The sequence below is a fragment of the Scaptodrosophila lebanonensis genome, unplaced genomic scaffold, assembly GCF_003285725.1.
Source record: "Scaptodrosophila lebanonensis strain 11010-0011.00,11010-0021.00 unplaced genomic scaffold, SlebRS2 tig00000089-arrow-pilon, whole genome shotgun sequence".
Lineage (NCBI taxonomy): Eukaryota > Metazoa > Arthropoda > Insecta > Diptera > Drosophilidae > Scaptodrosophila > Scaptodrosophila lebanonensis.
In genome coordinates, this window is record NW_022060565.1 from 4,525,755 (window position 1) to 4,545,473 (window position 19,719).

The 19,719-nt window shown below is 44.4% G+C and overlaps 10 protein-coding genes across 10 annotated transcripts; 6 read left to right on the plus strand and 4 right to left on the minus strand.

The window, feature by feature from the left end:
• Positions 1 to 98: 98 nt before the first annotated feature.
• LOC115627000 lies at positions 99 to 1,231 on the minus strand. The gene has a single exon (XM_030522515.1). It carries the CDS (start codon positions 1,195 to 1,197, stop codon positions 172 to 174), a length of 1,026 nt encoding a protein of 341 aa, XP_030378375.1. The 5' UTR covers positions 1,198 to 1,231; the 3' UTR covers positions 99 to 171.
• A 106-nt stretch (positions 1,232 to 1,337) lies between these two features.
• On the minus strand, positions 1,338 to 3,002 carry LOC115626997 (phenylalanine--tRNA ligase alpha subunit). The gene has a single exon (XM_030522511.1). It carries the CDS (start codon positions 2,929 to 2,931, stop codon positions 1,438 to 1,440), a length of 1,494 nt encoding a protein of 497 aa, XP_030378371.1. The 5' UTR covers positions 2,932 to 3,002; the 3' UTR covers positions 1,338 to 1,437.
• A 145-nt stretch (positions 3,003 to 3,147) lies between these two features.
• Positions 3,148 to 4,275, plus strand: LOC115627001 (zinc finger and SCAN domain-containing protein 10-like). Its single transcript, XM_030522516.1, has one exon. The coding sequence runs from the start codon at positions 3,282 to 3,284 to the stop codon at positions 4,200 to 4,202; it is 921 nt and encodes a 306-aa protein (XP_030378376.1). The 5' UTR covers positions 3,148 to 3,281; the 3' UTR covers positions 4,203 to 4,275.
• Positions 4,276 to 5,213: 938 nt separating this feature from the next.
• Positions 5,214 to 6,934, plus strand: LOC115626844 (gastrula zinc finger protein XlCGF46.1). Its single transcript, XM_030522332.1, has one exon. The coding sequence runs from the start codon at positions 5,350 to 5,352 to the stop codon at positions 6,805 to 6,807; it is 1,458 nt and encodes a 485-aa protein (XP_030378192.1). The 5' UTR covers positions 5,214 to 5,349; the 3' UTR covers positions 6,808 to 6,934.
• Positions 6,935 to 7,510: 576 nt separating this feature from the next.
• Positions 7,511 to 9,450, plus strand: LOC115626845 (zinc finger protein 664). Its single transcript, XM_030522333.1, has 2 exons — positions 7,511 to 8,086; positions 8,157 to 9,450. Exons 1-2 carry the CDS (start codon positions 7,538 to 7,540, stop codon positions 8,907 to 8,909), a joined length of 1,302 nt encoding a protein of 433 aa, XP_030378193.1. The 5' UTR covers positions 7,511 to 7,537; the 3' UTR covers positions 8,910 to 9,450.
• Positions 9,451 to 9,658: 208 nt separating this feature from the next.
• LOC115626820 (guanine nucleotide-binding protein subunit beta-5) lies at positions 9,659 to 11,201 on the minus strand. Its single transcript, XM_030522301.1, has one exon. The coding sequence runs from the start codon at positions 11,135 to 11,137 to the stop codon at positions 10,067 to 10,069; it is 1,071 nt and encodes a 356-aa protein (XP_030378161.1). The 5' UTR covers positions 11,138 to 11,201; the 3' UTR covers positions 9,659 to 10,066.
• A 180-nt stretch (positions 11,202 to 11,381) lies between these two features.
• On the plus strand, positions 11,382 to 13,099 carry LOC115626708 (zinc finger protein 391). Its single transcript, XM_030522142.1, has one exon. It carries the CDS (start codon positions 11,467 to 11,469, stop codon positions 12,979 to 12,981), a length of 1,515 nt encoding a protein of 504 aa, XP_030378002.1. The 5' UTR covers positions 11,382 to 11,466; the 3' UTR covers positions 12,982 to 13,099.
• A 6-nt stretch (positions 13,100 to 13,105) lies between these two features.
• LOC115626709 (pancreatic lipase-related protein 2-like) lies at positions 13,106 to 14,520 on the plus strand. Its single transcript, XM_030522144.1, has 2 exons — positions 13,106 to 13,511; positions 13,577 to 14,520. The coding sequence occupies exons 1-2, from the start codon at positions 13,309 to 13,311 to the stop codon at positions 14,319 to 14,321; spliced, it is 948 nt and encodes a 315-aa protein (XP_030378004.1). The 5' UTR covers positions 13,106 to 13,308; the 3' UTR covers positions 14,322 to 14,520.
• A 501-nt stretch (positions 14,521 to 15,021) lies between these two features.
• Positions 15,022 to 17,927, minus strand: LOC115626743 (TNF receptor-associated factor 6). Its single transcript, XM_030522194.1, has one exon. The coding sequence runs from the start codon at positions 17,814 to 17,816 to the stop codon at positions 16,461 to 16,463; it is 1,356 nt and encodes a 451-aa protein (XP_030378054.1). The 5' UTR covers positions 17,817 to 17,927; the 3' UTR covers positions 15,022 to 16,460.
• A 193-nt stretch (positions 17,928 to 18,120) lies between these two features.
• LOC115626787 (phospholipase A2) lies at positions 18,121 to 19,493 on the plus strand. The gene is made up of 2 exons (XM_030522253.1): positions 18,121 to 18,850; positions 18,920 to 19,493. The coding sequence occupies exon 1, from the start codon at positions 18,205 to 18,207 to the stop codon at positions 18,829 to 18,831; it is 627 nt and encodes a 208-aa protein (XP_030378113.1). The 5' UTR covers positions 18,121 to 18,204; the 3' UTR covers positions 18,832 to 18,850; positions 18,920 to 19,493.
• Positions 19,494 to 19,719: the final 226 nt, after the last annotated feature.

Here is a 19,719-nt window from a genome sequence, read left to right on the forward strand (position 1 = left end):
AATAGGGATGGCAAGACATTCACGGATGCGTCGTCGATGTTATCGATATGCGTTTGCGATATTAAAGTCCCAATTAGAATTCGTAAACATTAGCAAAATGCCTCCTCCAAATAATGGTCTTATTTATTGAATTTAAAAAATTGTCAGTTTATTGCTAATGTCAACGATAAATCACGTGCGCGAAATACACCAGGATTTCTTCAATGCCTCTTTGACTACCTCATCAGGTGAAGGAGTATCGAAAAGAAACCGTTTTATATTGGATCCGTAATCCTTATGTTTGTACATCTTAATATGCTGGCGTTCCAGGGGCGTTGAGGCATATTTAAGCTGGGGCTGCCGTGGGGCTGGATAGTTGTGTATTATGTCAAACATTCTGCCTATAGCACTGGGTGCCGCCTCTACAATGTCATCGATTGGCTCTTGGTCCACGTCTTCTTTTGATCCGCTGCTGAAACGACGCTTCTTTGATGCCAATAGTCCGTCCGAAAAACGGCAACGACGTCGATCACAGGCTATGAATGGGATGTCGAATTTTTCGGTGTTTTCAGCTAGTCTTAATCGCATCTTGCTTGCAGATTCCCGAGGCGGCGCGTCCTTATTAACGGCAATGATGGTTGATGTAAGGTCGATGACATGATGCTGCATCGTGGTGTTCTGCTTGGCACTGTCACCACCTTCGTCGGCAGGAGTAATTTTCAGTTTGCTGACACCTTGCTCTACTTGGTTAAGACCCAACAAGTTGTTCTGGCTGCGTAGTTTGTTCAGCAGTGGGATGTCAAAATGCGACTGCTCGAGCGGCTCACCAGCAGCTGAACGTAATATCGGAATCGTAAAGCCGGCAAGGGTATTCGTTTGTGGAGATTGACCGTCACTTTGCGATAATGCAAACATTGTGGGCTTAAAGAGGTCCATCTGAGCAGTCCCCAGTCTGTCGGTCTCTTGGCGGCGCCTAATTTCATTAAGCAGCATATCATTGTGCGCATCCACTGCGCGTCTTCGTTCTTCTTGGTCCGTTGTGGACATTTCTGCAGCTGACGTCAGTTTGTTTATGTTCAGCTGTGGTATCACAAATGCTGAAAAGCCTTCACTGTTGTTGGATTTTGGGTCCCCAGGGACATTCTGTTTATCGGATTTGTTTTGTATGGCTTGTAGCAAAGTTTGATTTTGTTCTTTTTCCAAATCTGTGTCTGCCATATTTCAGTCCCTGAGTGTTTTAAAATAAAATATTTGTGATGCGTATTGCTTTTATTTTGATGACGTTCTCTCTTCCTCTTTATCAAATAATGACGTCTGCAGTGTTGGAAAACAAATTTAAATAAAAGGCGCGTAATATGTACAATTTGAATCGATTTATATAATTTAATTGGAACAAAATTGAACAAAAATGCAATGTCGTAGCGACGTTTCAGCTTCAATGGATTGTGTTGGTGTGATCTATGCGTGATCCAAGCGGCATATGGGTCCGTCTTCTACCATCTTCAGATCGACTCTCGGTCCGACTAAGTCACGTATATTGTTAATGCCATATTTAATCATGGTGGGGCGCTCAAGCGACAAGCCCCAAGCGATGACGTTGACATTTTCGGGAACCCCCATGGGCAATAAGAGCTCTGGTCGGAATACGCCTGAGTTGCCGACTTCAATCCACTTTCCCAAGCCGGGGTGATAGCAGAAAATTTCCATGCTTGGCTCTGTATACGGGTTATAGGCTGGCTTAAACTCCAATTGGGTTATGCCCAGCTTACGGAAAAACTCATAGAGTGTTCCAATTAAGTCACCCAAAGTGAGACCCACATCGGCAATAACGCCCTCCACTTGATGGAACTCGGCTAGATGGGTAGCGTCCAAAGTCTCGTTGCGGAACACTTTGTCAATGCTGAAGTATTTGGCTGGTTTGAAACCACCTTCTTGGTTCGCAAGTTTGAAAAGCATGCGAGCACTCACAGCAGTTGTATGGGTGCGGAGCAGATTTTTCTGAGCCTCTTCTATCTTCCAATCATAGCCGTAGCCCAGCGAACCATATCCACCTTTGGAGTGTACCGTCTTTACACGCTGCAAATACTCCTGCGGAAATTTATAGCTTGTCGATGGTTGGCTTATGAAGAACGTATCGTGGGCGTCACGCGCAGGATGCTGCTGCGGTTGAAAGAGAGCGTCAAAGTTCCAGAAGGATGACTCCACATAGTTGTTGGTGGGCATCTCGGAGAAGCCCATTTCCAAGAAGATTTGCCGGAATTCAGTGCGCACTTTGAGCAATGGGTGTAAATGACCGCGTGTTGGAGCCGCACCCAAGGCGTCAAAGTTATAGGCCTTGAATTTGAGTTGCTGCCACAGGCCGCTGGTGAGCATGTCCATGGTTAAGTCCGTTTCCAGTTTGGTGAGCGTGGTGGCAAACTCTGGGCCCTTGCTGAGTACAAAGCTCTTTGTGGTAGTTTCCTGTAAGAGCTTGCGCTTCTTGTACTCCGCTACTTCTTTAGCCGGCAATTGAATGTTGCCGCTGGCCACCCGAACCAACTGCTCCTTAACACCGTCTACGATCTTATCCACCTTGCGTTTGACGAGTGGTGGATTGACACTCTTGTCCACCAATATCCAGCCCTGTGACATGGCCTTGCTGAAGCCCACCTTTGCATTTGGACCACCGCTGGCCATGAGTGCAGCCTGTGCAATGCCTTCAGCTGGGACTGCTGCATAGACAAGAGCCTCATGGCTGCCATGCTCAATTACCGCTTGTCCTTCATCAGTGAGTCCAAGTGTTTTGTGAGTCGCCGCTTCCGCCTTCACTAGTTCTCCATGCGCTTGAATGCTCTTCAACGCGCCGACAACTTTCTGGTGATCCAGGCCAAAGATGGCGGCCAGTTCCAAAGTGTCCACCTTTTCGACAGTCTCCAGATGCTGCAGAATTCGTTCAGTCAGATCAGGATGCATGCTGGATGCGTCAACCAGTACCGTTATTGCAATTACTGATGAAAAGCAGCACACGAATTGCAATCGCGTGTTGGCACAAGGCGGTAAGAAGAAGATGGGAAAGCTTCTAGTGTTGGTAATCCTGCCAAAAAGTTGATCAGCTGTGAGACATTTGATTAACTTTTCTGTTATTGTTGCTTTTGCAATTGTTGCTTTACTTTGCTTAAATGCTTAAAATCCTAAGCTTTACTACAAAATGTGCCGAAATACATTGCTATCAGACAGACAAACTTCGATTTTCTATACAATGTGCCTGTGGATTGTCCGTTCTGGACTACGAAGCCTTCCGATTGCATTTTTGCAGCGATCATATGGAAGATAATGGAGAAGTAAAAATATCACGGACAAGCAGGATATCGGAGTTTGTTGGCAGTGATGTTCAAAAACGATCTATTGATCCTTTGGACGAGGAAATATTTGAGGCCTTGGCATTGAATCAGGACCAACCCTCATCACCTACGCAGGATGCATGTTTGGAAGAGCCATTACTCATGATTCCAGTACCAGAAACTGCAGTGTCCACTGCAGACAACACTGAAGTGTCGCCAGAGCCAGTAGAGCGGTCAGATGACATCATCACCGATGTGAACTGGGAGGAACCCTATGCGCCACAGCTATTAAAACACCAACAACGTCGTTTATACAAGACACGTAACAAGCCGAATGTATGCACATATTGTGGACGCACCTTTCGACGACGATACCTCCTCGACTCACATCTGAATATTCACACAGGCGCCCGGCCACATCAGTGCGAAATGTGCGGCAAACAGTTTCGTGCCGTCTCTACCCTGACGCGCCACTTGCGAACCCACGAACAGCGCGAAGCATTTCAATGCCAACACTGCGAGAAGCTCTTCACACATCGTAGCGCGCTCCTCAGCCACGAGATGCGTCATACACAGCAAAGACGCTGGCCCTGCGATAGCTGTAGCAAATCTTTCTACACACAAAATCAAATGGATACCCACCGGCGCAAACTGCACGCGAAGCCTAAAAACGCTACAACAGATTACCAGGCCGACGCGGACAGGCTACCGTTTACCTGTGATCTGTGTGGCAACAGTTATCGCAGCGCCTCCATGCTCAGCACCCACAAGCTTAAGAAACACTACCGGCTGGCCAAGTATAAATGTGAGCAATGCGGACAAAAGTTTGTGGACGACGACCGCCTGAGAACCCATCAATTTATTCACGTGGAATCAATCAAATTTGCAAAAGAGCCAAGCTGAAGCTTTTTCTCTGTACCTGTTTCTATAAATGTACATGTCATGCAAATTAAATAATTGATTTCCTTCAAATTTTCTAGGCACTCAAAGTACAATTAAAATTATTAATATTTTTTAAATTATGACATTTATGTTTTCTAATTGAGAAAGGGTATCATGATCTTGGATATTCTATCCGAAATCTATTAAGCGATTTCTTATTCTATATGTAATCGCTAATAGCAAATACCCAGTTTTTTTTAATGTAATTTTTAGTGGCATACCAGGATAATCAATCCTCATCTACCTTTAAGGAGTTCCACTAAATAAATACCTATTCCAAGTTTTTTTGATACAATAAATTTTGAATATTGTATGTGAAATGAAAACTGCCAATTATATTTGAATACAGTGTGTTTATTTTGTTGAGACTTTAAAATTTCAAAAATAAGCAGTGGGGCTGTATTTCAATTAAAAGGGTGGGAACAAAAATCGTTTAAGGAAAATGCCATAAGTTAAAGCAATATCTGGAACTTAAAAAGAGAGCTAAGCGGATTTTATGTAGAAACTCTTATTTCAACATAAATCCCACATGATTCAATCTGGCTGGCCTATGATTGCAGCGAAGTAATTGTCTAAAGTCCAGACTTTAATTCAATTGGCAATTTGTTTTGGCTGCTTTTAAAAAGAATGTTAGGGAGCTAAGCAGGACAAGGTTAGGATAATGACAAAGACCTTCTTAAATGTAATTATTTGCAGCAAAATATAAATAAATGTAATACAGCATTCTAGAGGGGCTAATTTTGGACTTATTTTTGCTATATTGGGAGCAGTTTTAAATCATTTTTAGCCCTCACATACAAACAATGGCTTCTTTCCGTATTGAAATCTTCCACTTAATCAAAAAGTACAAATTTAAACTAAATAATCATTTGGACCATTAGCAATGTAGATATTTGTCCAGATCGAAAATCCTCTGCAACTAATTTAAATATAACCACATACTTCTTTCGAAGAAAAGTGTTGTACAACACGGGGGACCATCAACAGCTGGTAAAGGTTGTCAATCGCCAATTGTTTTTATCAAAGAAGATTTAACGCTGTGCTGCATTTTAAAACAACCGCAAATGTTTAGTTAGCAATTGTCGGCAATTTAAGGTACAAGGAGAACATGTTGAAGGCACTTAAACCGGACACGTACGCCGGCATTGCTAACGCCAAGTGCGGCGAGGTGTATTTCCAGGATTTGACCAGCTACCGGATAGACTGCGTGTTCTGTGAAATGAAAAGCTTTGTCTTTGGTGACTTTTTGCTCCACATACAGAACGTACACTTTGAGAATGGCTTGCTAAAGACAGAAGTGGTGCAACCGAAGCAGGAGCAAAGGGGATCACAATCGCCGCCGGTGTCAGTAGTGGCTCGAGTAAACCCTCTGGCTTGGTACGACGTGGAGGACAATGGCATTGAAAGTGGAGAAATAGCAGGAGATGCTGAAAGCGACAGCGATGATAACGATGATTATGACTATGGAGCTGAAATCGACGGTAGGCAAGATGACGGAGATATGGCTGGCATACAAAGCAGCGCAATTATGAAATGGGACAATGCCAGAGCGGTAGCCACAGCATCATCCGGACCTACCACCCAAGCCGCATCTGGACGTAGCACTCGCTCTTTAAACGTATGTTACAATGAGGATTCGGAGAACGATGTAGCGGCCCATGGTGACTATGATGCGGATAGTGACAGCAAAGGCCCGGCGGCCAGGAAAAAGCAAAAGCTTGCCTGTCCAGATTGCGGCAAAGTTTACCAGAGCAAGAAAACTCTTCGCCGGCACATGATGGTGCAGCATAAATCCGTCGATTCTGAAGCCGGCAACACCGAGGATGACGCGGACTACAAGCCCCCCAAGGTTTCTGTTCCCAAGCTGTCAATGGAGTACAAATGCGAGCACTGCGAAAAAATATACCATGGCAAATACACGCTAAAGCAGCACGTGAAGCGCGATCACGACATATCCATGAACGAAACTTTCACCTGCACTGAATGCAACGTAAAATTGCCTCGCCAGCGATTGCTTGATGAGCATGTCGTGGAGGCGCATGGCGGAGCCCCATGTCTGGTCTGTGGGCGTCGATACAGAACCCGCCACGAACTCAAGCGTCATCAGTTAAAACACAGCAGTGAACGCAATGTCCCATGCACGCATCCTGGCTGTGGCAAGCGTTTTTTTAGTACCCGCCATATGCGTAATCACAGCAAGGTTCACTCCGAGGAAAAGAACTTTGTATGCGAGAGTTGCGGCTACAGTTGTCGCAACAAGGAGACCCTACGCGTCCACATACGCAGCCATACCGGAGAACGTCCGTTCGCCTGTAAAGTATGTAGTAAGTCTTTTCCCTCGCACTCCGGATTACGCGAGCACATGGCCATGCATTCGACGGAGCGTCCGCATATATGCAACGTTTGCGGTGCAACTTTCTCCCGCCAAAAAGGTCTCTACCACCATAAGTTCCTGCACTCGGCGACCAAGCAGTTTGTCTGCAAGCTATGCGGAAACGCCTATGCCCAAGCAGCCGGTCTAGCCGGGCATATGCGCAAGCACCGCAATGACGAGCTGAATGGCTAGCGAATAGTTAAGGTAGATTAGGCTAGACGAGAAGGATCTAGCAAGTGTTCAAAAATTAAGTTCAAAGTTGCATCTTCCATCTAATAAGAGTAGATTTATCTAAGATATTAGGCTAGTATAGGGATGGAAAAACAATAAAGTATTCTTTACTTTATAAGACCATGTTAATAATGTCTCAAAGGAAATTAAATTTTTTTGTCCATTATAATTAATAGTTTTCATTTAAGCAATGTTTTTTTTTATAACCATCACAAAGATCCGATTAGGTGCGACTGCACGTTCTACTTTGGGAATCGACGAATTTATGGCATTTGTTAATTTGCTCAGATATTCAACTTTTCGGCATATCTTCACATCTTTATTGGGGTGGCAACTGAATTTAAAATAGTTTTGACATGGATTAATGCAGCAACCGGTAAATGCATGAATTAAAAACACAGAGAAATGCAAATTGGAATTAGCATAATGATCTGAAATGACCACTAACCAATAATGGATGTATGGATATTATTATTTTTTAATGGTGCAATATGTGCGGAAATTTCTACGCACAAACATTTAAATTAACAAACTGCCATAAGTTTATGATGTTGTCCAGCACTGGTAATTCGGCGTTTTTTTGAATGGCAAATATAATGAAGAAGACTGCATCTGCATATTCGATGCCTTGTTTATTTATGTTTTGATGGACGTTTGCTGAACTTGTCCCATTAAGACCCCAAGGATCAAAATGCTTAAGCATTGCTTGCTAAATGTGGATTACAAGCAGCATATACAGCCAAAATGTGGTGAAATATTCTATGAAAACGAATGCAATGGCTTTCAACTTGTATGCTGCCTGTGCGGACTGAAAGCATTTTCTTTCGAGGATTTCGTGCTTCACATTCGCAATGGACATTTTGATAGCCAGGGCAAGCCATTGACGCACACAGTGACGGCAAAGACAACGCTGCAACCAAACATTCCAAATGCAATTGGAAGCCAAGATCAATCTTGCCATCCTTTGATCATCGCCAATAATAATGATGATGACAATGGGCCCGATTTTTTGCCAGAAACGGAACACGTTGACGACGAGACGCAGGAAGCTGACAAGCCACTGCGCATCATGGCAGTCACCGAACTAGAGCAAAAAACGGACGAGTCCAATACGCCTTGGCAGGAATGCAATGATATAACGACCAGTTCCGATAGCGAATGTGAGGAGAACACAGCGGAAGAAACGGATGTGCTGGACGCCGCGGATACCGGTGAAGTTGAAAAGCAAACTGTATTCAAGGTAAACTCATGCCTTAAAGCCCACTGGCTGATTCGTTCTACACATATTCGAAACACCATTTTTTTTGCAGAAACATCGTCTGCCCAAGGAGTATAAATGCGAGTACTGCACGCGTAACTACACAACAGTAAAATACCTGAACATACACATCAAAATGAGTCACCCGCATCCTAACGCCTTTAAGTGCGACGAATGCGAGGCCACTTTTGATGTAGATCGAGCACTGGAGTCCCATCGTCGCAAAGCTCATACGGAATTCACCTGCAAACTGTGCTCAAAGGTGTATAAAAGCTCACGTACGCTGCTTCGCCATGTGCAGGGGCACTCGGGCCTGCGGCAGTACAAATGCGATTTCGAGAATTGCGGTAAATCCTTTGTCAACCAACACAATCTCTCCTCGCACCGCCGGGTGCACAGCACCGAACGCAACTACGTGTGTGAACTGTGTGGGTACCGGTCCCGATATCGTGAGGCGCTTATCGTTCACCGCCGTACCCATACTGGCGAAAAACCGTTCAAGTGTGAAACCTGCGAACGGTGCTTTGCCTCCAAGTCGTTGCTTAACGAGCATCAGGCCATGCACTCGACGGAACGGCCGTACAAATGTGACAAATGCGAGGCCGCCTTCTCGCGACCCAAAGCCTTGTACCATCACAAGCACCTGCACCTGGGCATTAAGAAGTTTAAGTGCAAAATCTGTGGTAATGCGTATGCCCAGGCAGCTGGACTGTCGGCGCACATGCGCGGCCACAAAATGCAGGCCAGTAACGGTGTCGCCGATGGCGGCGAGATCAGCGGCATGGAGCTGCTATTTAGCTATTAAGTATACCATTCAATACCAGAATACATACAAACATACATATATGTATCAACGATAATTTCAGCGAAAAATGTTCGTAAACACTTGAAATTATCTAAGAGGGGTCCACCAATAATTAGAGATCTTCTCTAGGGCCCAACATTTGAACAACACTCACACCAATCCAAGGACTTTTGCTTCGTTTAAAAGACAGGCATTACCAAGGAGCAACAATAAAATCGATCTATTCAATTTAAATATCCACTAAGCATTATTGAATAAGTAGGTTTTAAGTGTAAAGTAGACAAATACAGATTACAAAAGCCAAATTACAATTTTAGAAGAGTATAGCATTAAATTTCCAGCAAAAAACGCTTTGTTTACGCTGCAACACATCTGTTGCCGCTGACAAAGCTAGCTGTTGATTTATGTTTTATCTCTTTCACACGTTTGCTTCCGTCTCTTTTCCAAAATGAACAAAAATGTGTAGTCTATTGTTTACCGCAGTGTCATGTGGGTGCCAAAATACATGTTTTTGTTTTTCAGATAGTTTTGGTCAATAAACAATTTTCGTCACACAAACTAGAAATGCAACTGGAATATCATTTAAAATTAACCTCAATGCTATTTGTAATTTTTTTTTTGAAATAGCTGTAAGCTTAGTAATTCGTTGTTTTTCGGAAACATAGTTTTGAAGCAAGGACTGTGAAATTGAAAAGAAGAAAAATACATATTGGTTTGCTTTTTACAGACTTTAAATAAAATTGTGTAACTCGCCTAAATAAATAAACGGCGTTGTTTTCAACATTTATTCTTGAACAGGAACTTAGAATTAGACGCGTAACATGTTTCGATATACATACATTCATTTAGATACATGAATTGTTTATAATGTATATTAATAGATATATATATATATATGTATACATATGTGTAATTCCATACATAATTGTACGCTAATATAGCTACACCATAAATTAACAACATAAAACAGTGAGTTAGTGTACGAGTACTTACAATGTTCCGTAACAGGAAAAAAAAACAAAAAACTGAGCCATTAGGGTATTCACATTCAGTAGCCTATTAGCTTAAGTTTTTTTTATCTAATAAAAATAAAACACAAGCAATAAAGCGAATACCTGATTGGGAATACCCTATGGGATAACATAGCTCTTATCAGCTTAGGCCCACACGCGAATGGTGTAATCCCAGCTGCCGGTGGAGAGCGCAGTGCCATCTGGCGAGACCTGTACACAAGAGACCTTATTTTCATGCCCATATAGTAGGCAAACGCGCTCCGACTTAAGCGTATCCCATAGATTAACGGTGTAGTCGTTGTAGCCAGCAAAAAGCAAACGGCCGCTAACCGAGAAATCCACAGAGTTCACGCCAAAGATGATGCTTTCTTTGGAGAAGACGGCAACTTCACGATCGGCGCGCATATCGTAAAGGCGGCAGCTGCTGTCGTCGGAGCCAGTAGCGATAGCATCGCCGCATGGATGAAACTTCACGCTGTTGACATCCGATTGGTGACCCTCGAAGGACTGCACTACGTGTCCAGAGCGCATATCCCAGATGAAAGCCATGCGATCGCAGCTGCCCGACACAAAAGTGTTGCCTGTCTCGTTGGGGGCCAAGTCGATGGCCATGACATCGCCCGAATGGCCGTGGAAGCTTTGCAGCAGCTGGCCAGATTCCACATCCCATAGCGCACAGGTGGAGTCGCCACTGCCGGTAAGGATTTGCTGATCTGAGTTCGGATAGATGCAGCACGACATGTAGCTAGTGTGTGTGCCAACTGTGCGCTTCTTGGCGGCCATCTCCTCATCCGAGGTTATCGGGTAAACTGTAACTTTATTGTCCAAGCCGCCGCAAGCTACAAAGTTTCCGGAGGGAGCATAGGCGCAGGCCATGATCCAAGTAGTGGGCATGGTAACAGCATGTTCCTTGTTAGTGGTAAACGCATCCCAGATAATCAGCCGTCCATCCTGTGATGAAGAGATTATGTGGCGTTTGTCGGGACTCCAATCTGTGCAAAGCACCTTGGCCTGGTGACCTTTCAAAACTTTGCGAGGCTTGATGTTTACGTAGGCGATCTGCTCTAGCCGCTCCGCAATGTTTGACAAGTTAACATCGTTCAGCTTTTGCCGTTCCTCTTCGAGTTTTGTTTTCAAATTTTCCGCCTCTTTTAGCAGACTGGCCATTTTCTCATTGGCATTTGCATTGCTGGCTGATAACGCACTTTCCGACATTTTTTTAATGGAATTTTCTCTATGTGCAAATTTGCGGTGGTTGTGCAGCTCTTCAAAATCCCTGGCGTAATTTTCAGCAATGCAAAAGAAAATCAATAAAACGGTAGAAAAAGTGTCTATACACATAAGCAACCAGTGTGTGCTAACACAATAGGGTTGACGTCATGCGCATGCTCATCAACACTGGCCAAGGCCAATCAGCTGTACAATGTACACTAGAAGGCGGCTTGATTTTGGAATGAAGTTGGGCGACGCCGACACCAGTGCGAATGGTTGAGCAAACTGTCCTGGAGCTGCCATTGTGATAATTTCAAAAAGCTCTTGATAGAATGATCAAACTGGAACCACCGTCGGAGAACCACGGCGCCTATTACAACTTTCGTTGCGGTGAGGTTGTCTGTATTGGTCCAGCCACCTACAATGTTTGCTGTGCACTATGTGGACAGAAGATTACCTATGAAAGCTTTCCCCAACACTTCCGGCTGGAACATCTGTCGCAGTCTGAGGAGGACTGTAAGCTGATCGAGCCACAGGCCGTGAACGAGCCCATAAATACAGACGAGCAGCAGACGATAAAGGTTGAGGACGATCCCATTGCACACGAGACGTATGAAGCCAATGAAATAGCTGACCTGGCGCGCATAGCGCAGCTGGATGGGCAGCTCGAAGTTGGTAAAACTATGACACGCCGACGACGTGCCGCCGCTTTAAAAAACACGCTGGTTAGGCAACAGTCGGAAGAAGACCAACCTGACGAAGCCTTTGAGGTAGAGCAGGCAGAGTTAGCAACGGACGTGGATTGGGAGGACAGCGAAGGAAGTACGCACGCCCTGATGCACCACTTTAAAGACGGCGATGAGTCCAGTGCCGACGAGGCGGATATGGTTAAGGATATGCTTTTCCCCTGCGATGAATGCGATCGTGCATACAGCAGCAAGCGTAGTCTGCAGAGCCACAAACGCAGCAAACACTCAAACAAACAGAATCCAAACGTTGCGTTAGATGATAAATGCACAACCCCAAGTCGAGCGAGACGCAAGCCAAAGGGTCCGGCTAAGGTTCATAAGTGTAACGAATGCGACCAAACGTTTCGCACAGAGCGTGATCTGCGCGGCCATCGCTGGAAGCACACGGGTATCTTTTGCGACATCTGCGGCAAGCCCTTTAGCCAATCCGGCAACATGACGCGACACCGTCAGCGCCACAGTGGCATTAAGCCGTACAAGTGTCAAGAATGCGATGCCACGTTCTATACGCAGAAAGAGCTCACCTCGCATAACATTTGCCACACGGGTCGCATGCCATGCATCTGCGAGGTGTGTGGACGGCCGTGTCGAGACCGGGGTGTCCTCACCGCTCACATGCGTCGTCACACCGGAGAACGGCCGGCCAAGTGTGATGTGTGCGGCAAGGCCTTCTACAGCTTTCACGACCTCAACGTGCACGCCGTATCTCACACTAATCTGCGCCCCTTCGTCTGCGACATTTGTGGCTCAACATTCCAGCGCAAGAAAGCTCTGCGTGTTCACAAGCTGTTACATTCGGAGCAGCGCAAATACGCTTGTAAACTGTGTAGTAAAACATTCGCCCAGTCCGGCGGTCTGAACGCCCATATGCGTACACACGAGTCACCTAGGGTCAAAATGAAGACGGCGTCGACGACTACAACGGCAACAGGATCCCCAGCATCCGCAGCCTCGGGCGAAGCATCTGGACAGAAGGTAGCCGATGAGCTGCTGGATCATCCATTGACTTTAACGGTCGAGACAGATGATGAACTGCAGTCGAAGGACGAACTAGTGACCATCAGCATGGATGTGGAGCCGGCTAGCTGGCATGTGTAACATGTAAAAACACCACCCACTACTCGTATTAATGGACTACATTAAGCTTTAGATATAAGGTCGAGTGGCTTCTACTGTTTGGTTTATTATCGTGATTATTACATGCCAATGATGATGATTTGAACTTGTCATAAATAAGTGTCAGGGCACATGAATGAGCTATTTTACGCATTGGTCATGCTCTCGAACGCGGCCACGTAAGATAGTGGTAGAATCGTGTGTTGTTGCGCCCTAATTGCCAAATTAGGCGTGCTACGTGGCGCATTCTAATTCAATCGCAAGAGAAAATAAGAGCTGACTCAATACATATTGCAGGCACAGTCCAAAATGTTAAGCCTTGGCCTTCGTTGCGCCCTTATTTCCGGCCTTTTACTGTACGGCTGTTGCTCCTTGGCTTTGGCCAGCACTGACCCAGATGATGCCGCCTATTATTTGTATACGAATGCAAGTCCTAGCGTTCCGAAACGCATTTACACCAATGACTTGAAATCCCTACAAACGTCTCTCTTCAATGTCGCCCTGCCAACCAAGTGAGTTGCAGTTCACCCATATTCTCGGATTGTCCCTCGTTCAGATTTATATCTTTTATTTTTAGAATTATTATACATGGCTGGACGACATCCTACAATGAAATACCAAACCCACAGCTCCGTGCCGCCTATCAGTCTCGTGGGCCCCACAATATAATATCGATGGACTGGTCAGAGATCGCGGATATGAACTACGTCATGGCTAGGCCATATGTGTTCGGTTTGGGCGCCAGCTGTGCCCGCTTTGTGCGCTTCCTGATCAAAAGCGCTGGTCTCGATCCCAAGCGCCTAGTGGTTATTGGACATAGCATGGGCGCCCACATAGCCGGCCATTGTGGAAAGGAGCTGCAACTTCTGAGCGATAACAAACAGCGCTTAGGCGCCATCGTTGCTCTGGACGCTGCCCTCCCACTCTTCACCTATGCGAACAAAGAGAGTCGGGTAGCCGACACCGATGCTGACTTTGTGGTTAGCCTGCACACAAATGCGATGTTCAAAGGTCAGATTGGGCCGGTGGGTCATGCTGATTTCTATGCCAATGGAGGCGCAAACCAGCCCGGTTGTGGCGTGGACCCCACGGGTAGTTGTTCTCACGGCCGTTGCGTCGATTTGTATGCCGAGGCGGTTCAGGGCGTGTCCACGTTCGAACCATACTATACATGTGCCGATTATTTTGATCTTATACTGTCCCTCGGCAAGTGCAAAGCACTCAACGGTTTGGTCAGGTTGGGCGATCCGCTTGATGTGCCGCAAGTCAAAGGAATCTTTACATTCGAGACAAAAGATGACAGCCCCTACGGGCCCGTTTAAAGTTTTAACCTGTTCCTAATTTAATGCTTCCGAAAATATTGCATACATCTATTTTATTTTTCAGAATCATAACTATGTTATAACTATTAAAAGAAGTTTGCCAAAAAATATTTGAAAACGGAATTTGCGAAAATTGTGAAATGGAAAAAATGTGATTCAGATTAATTTTATTTAACGGAATCAAGTAAAACATCAAATTATACACAAACATACATATGTAAATACGTAAATCATCATTTAAAGAAACAATTATTTTATGAGAATAAACAAAAATTTTGTAAATGAAACTCCAATCTAGAATTGTAATATGTAAAAATGTTTTACGACATGTTTTGAGTTCGGAACAAATGCTTTTCTACTCCCGAAGTTTTTTTTAACGAATTACTGCTATTTTAAAGTGCTCTAACTTCTAAACCAGTGGTATTCTTTGATTTGCTTAACGTGATGATCATAAGTTGATGTTCTTGCTCTTCTTGAACGCTTTCTCGACCACTCTTGAACATTTTATGCCATAAAGCTTGTCTTTCGGACATAGCCTGTTTATCGAAATTCTTCAACGCCTGTACCATTCCATACCATGTACACAAGGCTTAATCTAACTTCTTCTGTAAGAATCGAAGAAATCGCTTTTATGGCTTAAAAAATTGGGAGCCACTATGTAGAGTTAGAGCCTGAAACAACGCGAATTGAAAATGCCATCTTTTGAGTACACATGCAAAAATCGTCGCTGGGTTGGCGCTATTTTGCCGTCCTTTATTTGCCACAACGTTCCCTAGTAATATTGCTTGTTATATATGTATGTATGTATAATATGTTTATATAAATGTTTAAGTACTATATATGTACCTATATATGTATATGTATATAGCTACTTCTACTATGTATGTATGTATATGGTCGTCTAAAACACCCGACTTGAGTCGTGCGACTACTTGTAAGAACTAAACATAATGGACGTTTTTGTTTACAATTGAGAAATCAAAGTAGAGACTTGACAGATAGTTATAAAATATTAAGTACTAGGTCTATTAAAGATACGTAGCTGTTTGATATACTAGGATTATGGAATTTGAAGTCCTTTTTAATTGCTGCCGGCCTTGAATATCATTTGGAATTTGGCAAGAAAAATAGATAAAATATTTGCATCAACAAAAGAGAAAGAGAATAAATTACAATATATGGAGCATTTTGTTTGTATGGGACCAACTTAATCGATAGAGCGCTACTGCGAATACATATTTAGGTCTGAATTAGGCTATGTACGTATGATTTTTGTAGGCCGTCAGTTAATATCTTTGCAACGCGAAGATCTTTGAATTTTTTTTGAGTAATCAGATCTCTACACACTTGCTAGATTGTCTGTCCAGAAAATTGATTGTTCTTTTTGTATTTAACCGATGTTAAATACATATGAATATTGAAATACGTCTGCATATCGTAAAAATATTTCACTCACGAAAGAAACTATAGTCAAACTATAGTCTTGTTCAATTAATGTGTTTTGATATCGTATGCACATACCAATTCAAATAGGATAGTTATTTGAATGTAATATTAAATTCTTAAAATATTTAAGATCTGTATTTTTCAAAAAGATATTATACTTTTGTATAAGCATAAGATTGGTAGTATCCCCTACCCCCTATAAGTTGGTATTGGATGTGAGAGTCACCGTCTGTATAATGCAAGCCATTCAGTAATAGCCTTCCGATTCTGACGGATTCGTTTATAATTATTAATTAACTGCTCGTTCAACTTTATCACCGATTTGATGTCTTGAGTTATCAATTGATGTATATATGCTTCTGGAAATAATCTGGCACGTGTGATTGGATCGTTGAGTTAACAAATCTAATGAGCTACTACTGTAGATACGCATCTATACACATCTACTCATATATCAAGAGACTATTTTTACTAGGCACACAGCCTATAGCCATTGGCCATTGGCATTTGGCTAAATTACAGTACAAAAATTGCTTGGGTACGTTGTCTACGGGTCCTGTCCTGTGTCCACACATACAAACGACTGTATGTAGGTATGTAAGTCGTATAAAATATATGTATGTATAAGTATGTAGGTATATGTGTATTGGCTCCCGAGTTGCTTTACTTCTTTCTGTCTTGTTAACTGAAAGCTCAGACAATATTGATCTCGATTTTGATAACCAGTCGATCGTTGGCGCAAAATCCCAAACCCACAATGTCCGATATGTTGGCGTATTCAAGAAAACCAAAGCCCCGTGTACTGATGCGCTCGCGCGGCTGATGGAAGGCCAGTATTTCGGGCTTGGTCATGATGGTATCCAGTTGTGATTGTCCCCCATCATTTGGATGCACCATACACAGCTTTATGCGCCCCTTGAAAGGCCACTCCAGATGAAAATCATTCTCGGATTGCATGAGGTGTACATGTAGACTGAGCATTTGCGGTTTACGAGGCTGAACATTGAGTCGGGCACAGAACTTGTAACCATAGGGTGACGTGTAGCACTCGTGCGAATACACTTGGTTGTTAGCATTGGAGCGCAGACGCTCGACGAGGGCACTGAACTGTTCGATCTGCCAGACAATGGTGCCATTGCTGTAGCGCGGATCCACCTGACGGGCGAGACGCAACTGCTTGCCGAGATTCTCCAGTCGAGTGTCTTGCTCACGTGTGTGCTGCTCCAGCACCACAATGCGCTGGTACATGGCCTGCACGATCTGTTCGTCCGCTTCGTTTGCGTACTGCGCGGGTGGTTGCACCTGATGGCTCCCAAAACCATTCTCCACGGCTCCTGTGCCCTTGTTTGGCTTCTGCGGCTGCCAGCTGGCTATGGCCTTCTGCTGAAAAGCCTGTAGCATGAGCTGCATGTGATGCGGCATATCCGTCTTCAGGTGCTCCTCGAGCGCATTTGTCTCTGGCCGACCCACGAAATCGCACTTAATGCTCGCAAAGGGGCATTTCTCTTCGCGTTGCGCCTGCTGGCGGCGATAAGGGCAGCTGGGCAGATGACGGTCTACCTCAATGGGCGATGCCACAACGGAGCAGCCGAGTGGCGAGTTCGGACACTTGTGTTTTATTTGTTCAATCTCGCGACGGGTATAGTTGTCCGGAAAGATGTCGTGCTCGGCAGAAAGCGGCTTATTGTCTAAAGGACAACACTGATTTTCATTGTGCAGCCAATCGCTGAGACACGACTTGCAAAAGCGATGGCCGCACGAGGTGAGCACAGGCTCGTTCAGCCAGTGAATGCAAATCGCGCATTCGTAGCGTGCGTCCGTATAGTCTACATCGTGTTCGCCCGATGTATCCGAGGCGGCATAGTTGCGATTGGGTGTCAGTGTGTTTGGAGGCGTTACGGCTGCAGCATTTGATGCGGAGGTGGACGTGGTGGCCAAATGGTTAGGATTTGTGTTGACTGCAGTGCTAGTGGAACTGCTGACACTGGGAATGCGATTCTTGAGCGGCTGTTTTAATTCCTGCTGTTGTTGTTGCTGCGGTCGCTGCATAATTTGCGGGTATTATGTGTAGGCACGACCATTAAAATTGTGTTTTTCTAATGTAAATAAATACTATATGTAAAAAAATTGCACTTGCTTCGCTCTCTTGGGTGCGTTTTTCTGCTTCTTCTTTTTCATGTGATGACTGTCGCGACAGCTGTTTTATGGCGACTGTGCCGTTGCTCAGCACTGACACCTAAGCTTTTGTACGCGCAACTTACAGCACTGGCCATCAGTGTTTCAAATATGATTGCACATCACCTGCAAGTGCGATATGGATTCGCCTTCGTTAGTTGGATTGCAGCGAGCGGTCGTATAAAACGCGGGAGCTATATCGTACGGAAACCAATTGTTGAGCAAACGTGCTCGCCGTGAAACCTTAAAATAAAACTCGTGAATGAAATTAAGCAACATGGTTGCCAAACAGTACGTATACGTAATGTGTGTTCTAGTTGCGGGGCCAATCCTGCAACTCTGCACAGCCAGGCAATTGCCCGCCATTGCAACAGCAACAAGATACAGCAGCGCCGAGCTACGTCACGGATCGCGCGATAAGGCGAGTGGTGGCAATAACGATGACGTCGTTGCACCCGAACGCGTACGCCGTCAAGTCTCCGACTGGTTTATAGCGCCCAATACACGCTGGTGTGGCCGCGGCAACTTGGCCAATGGCACATATAATGATTTGGGTGGCGCGTCGCTGGCCGACAAGTGCTGCCGCAAACACGACCATTGCCAGCTCTACATACCGGCCATGTCAAACCGCTACGAGCTGTTCAATTATCGGCCTTACACGCTGTCGCACTGCAGCTGTGATCGGCGCTTCCGCACCTGCCTCAAAATGGCTGGTGATGAGGACGCCAACACAATTGGCAAGCTCTTCTTCAACATGGTGCAAACGCATTGCTTTGTCCTGAAGTCTGAGCGTGTTTGTCAGCAGCGAGGAACGGGAGACGATGCAAATACTTGCCTACAGGAAAAGGTGCGCCGAAAGGCGTATCTCAAGAATAATAAGAAGTTTTAGATACCCCTGCAAGTCGCAGGTGAGCTGCAATTGCAATTGTCAAAAGACTGAACGTCTATCAAGTGTATTTCTGGTGGTATCTTTCCAGCCAAACCAGCAGAATGCCAAAAAAAGATCCAACAGGGCTACACATATTTGGAAGCCTGCCTCAAACACACACACAAACACAACAAAACCTGCCACATGCGCCTGCTATGGAATGCCATCTCAAAACTCGCATTGCTATAATTAAGTTTAAAACTTGGTTGGCAAATTAATCTCGGAGCAAAGCTTTAGGACACAAACCCATGAACACACCAGAACGAACAAACAAACGAAATAATGACTGCCTTTGCATTCAGGCTTTGCTTTCAGTCAATTAATTCGCATACTTATGTTACTTAAAGTGCTATTATAATGCATAGTATGTACAACTATGTATTTTGTACTTAGTAGTTTTAGTTTTAGTTTATTAGACACACACACACACACACACACACATACACCAGCGGACGTTACCCAAAAAGCTTTAAGTCCAATTGGTTGGCAGTTCTGATAAGGCTGACGAAACAGACCGTTATTCGTGTGTATGTATGTTTGTATGAATTTAGTATTTGTAGCGTGTAGCTTAACATTTTTGTAAGAATATGAATAAAATTAAAAACCCATAAGACCCAATAAGACATGCCGCTCATCAATCAATGTGGGGGGCTTAAGATATTGTACTTTGCACCGTCGCCAGTACTTACATACGTATGTATGTACATCTGTACATAGAGTGTCTACACATGCATGTACATACATGCATACATATGTATGTATATGTACATATTTGTATAGACGTTGATCAGAGGAGACGCCAGCGCTTAATCTGTGGATTTTTCGTCGTCACATTGACGTCATTTTGCT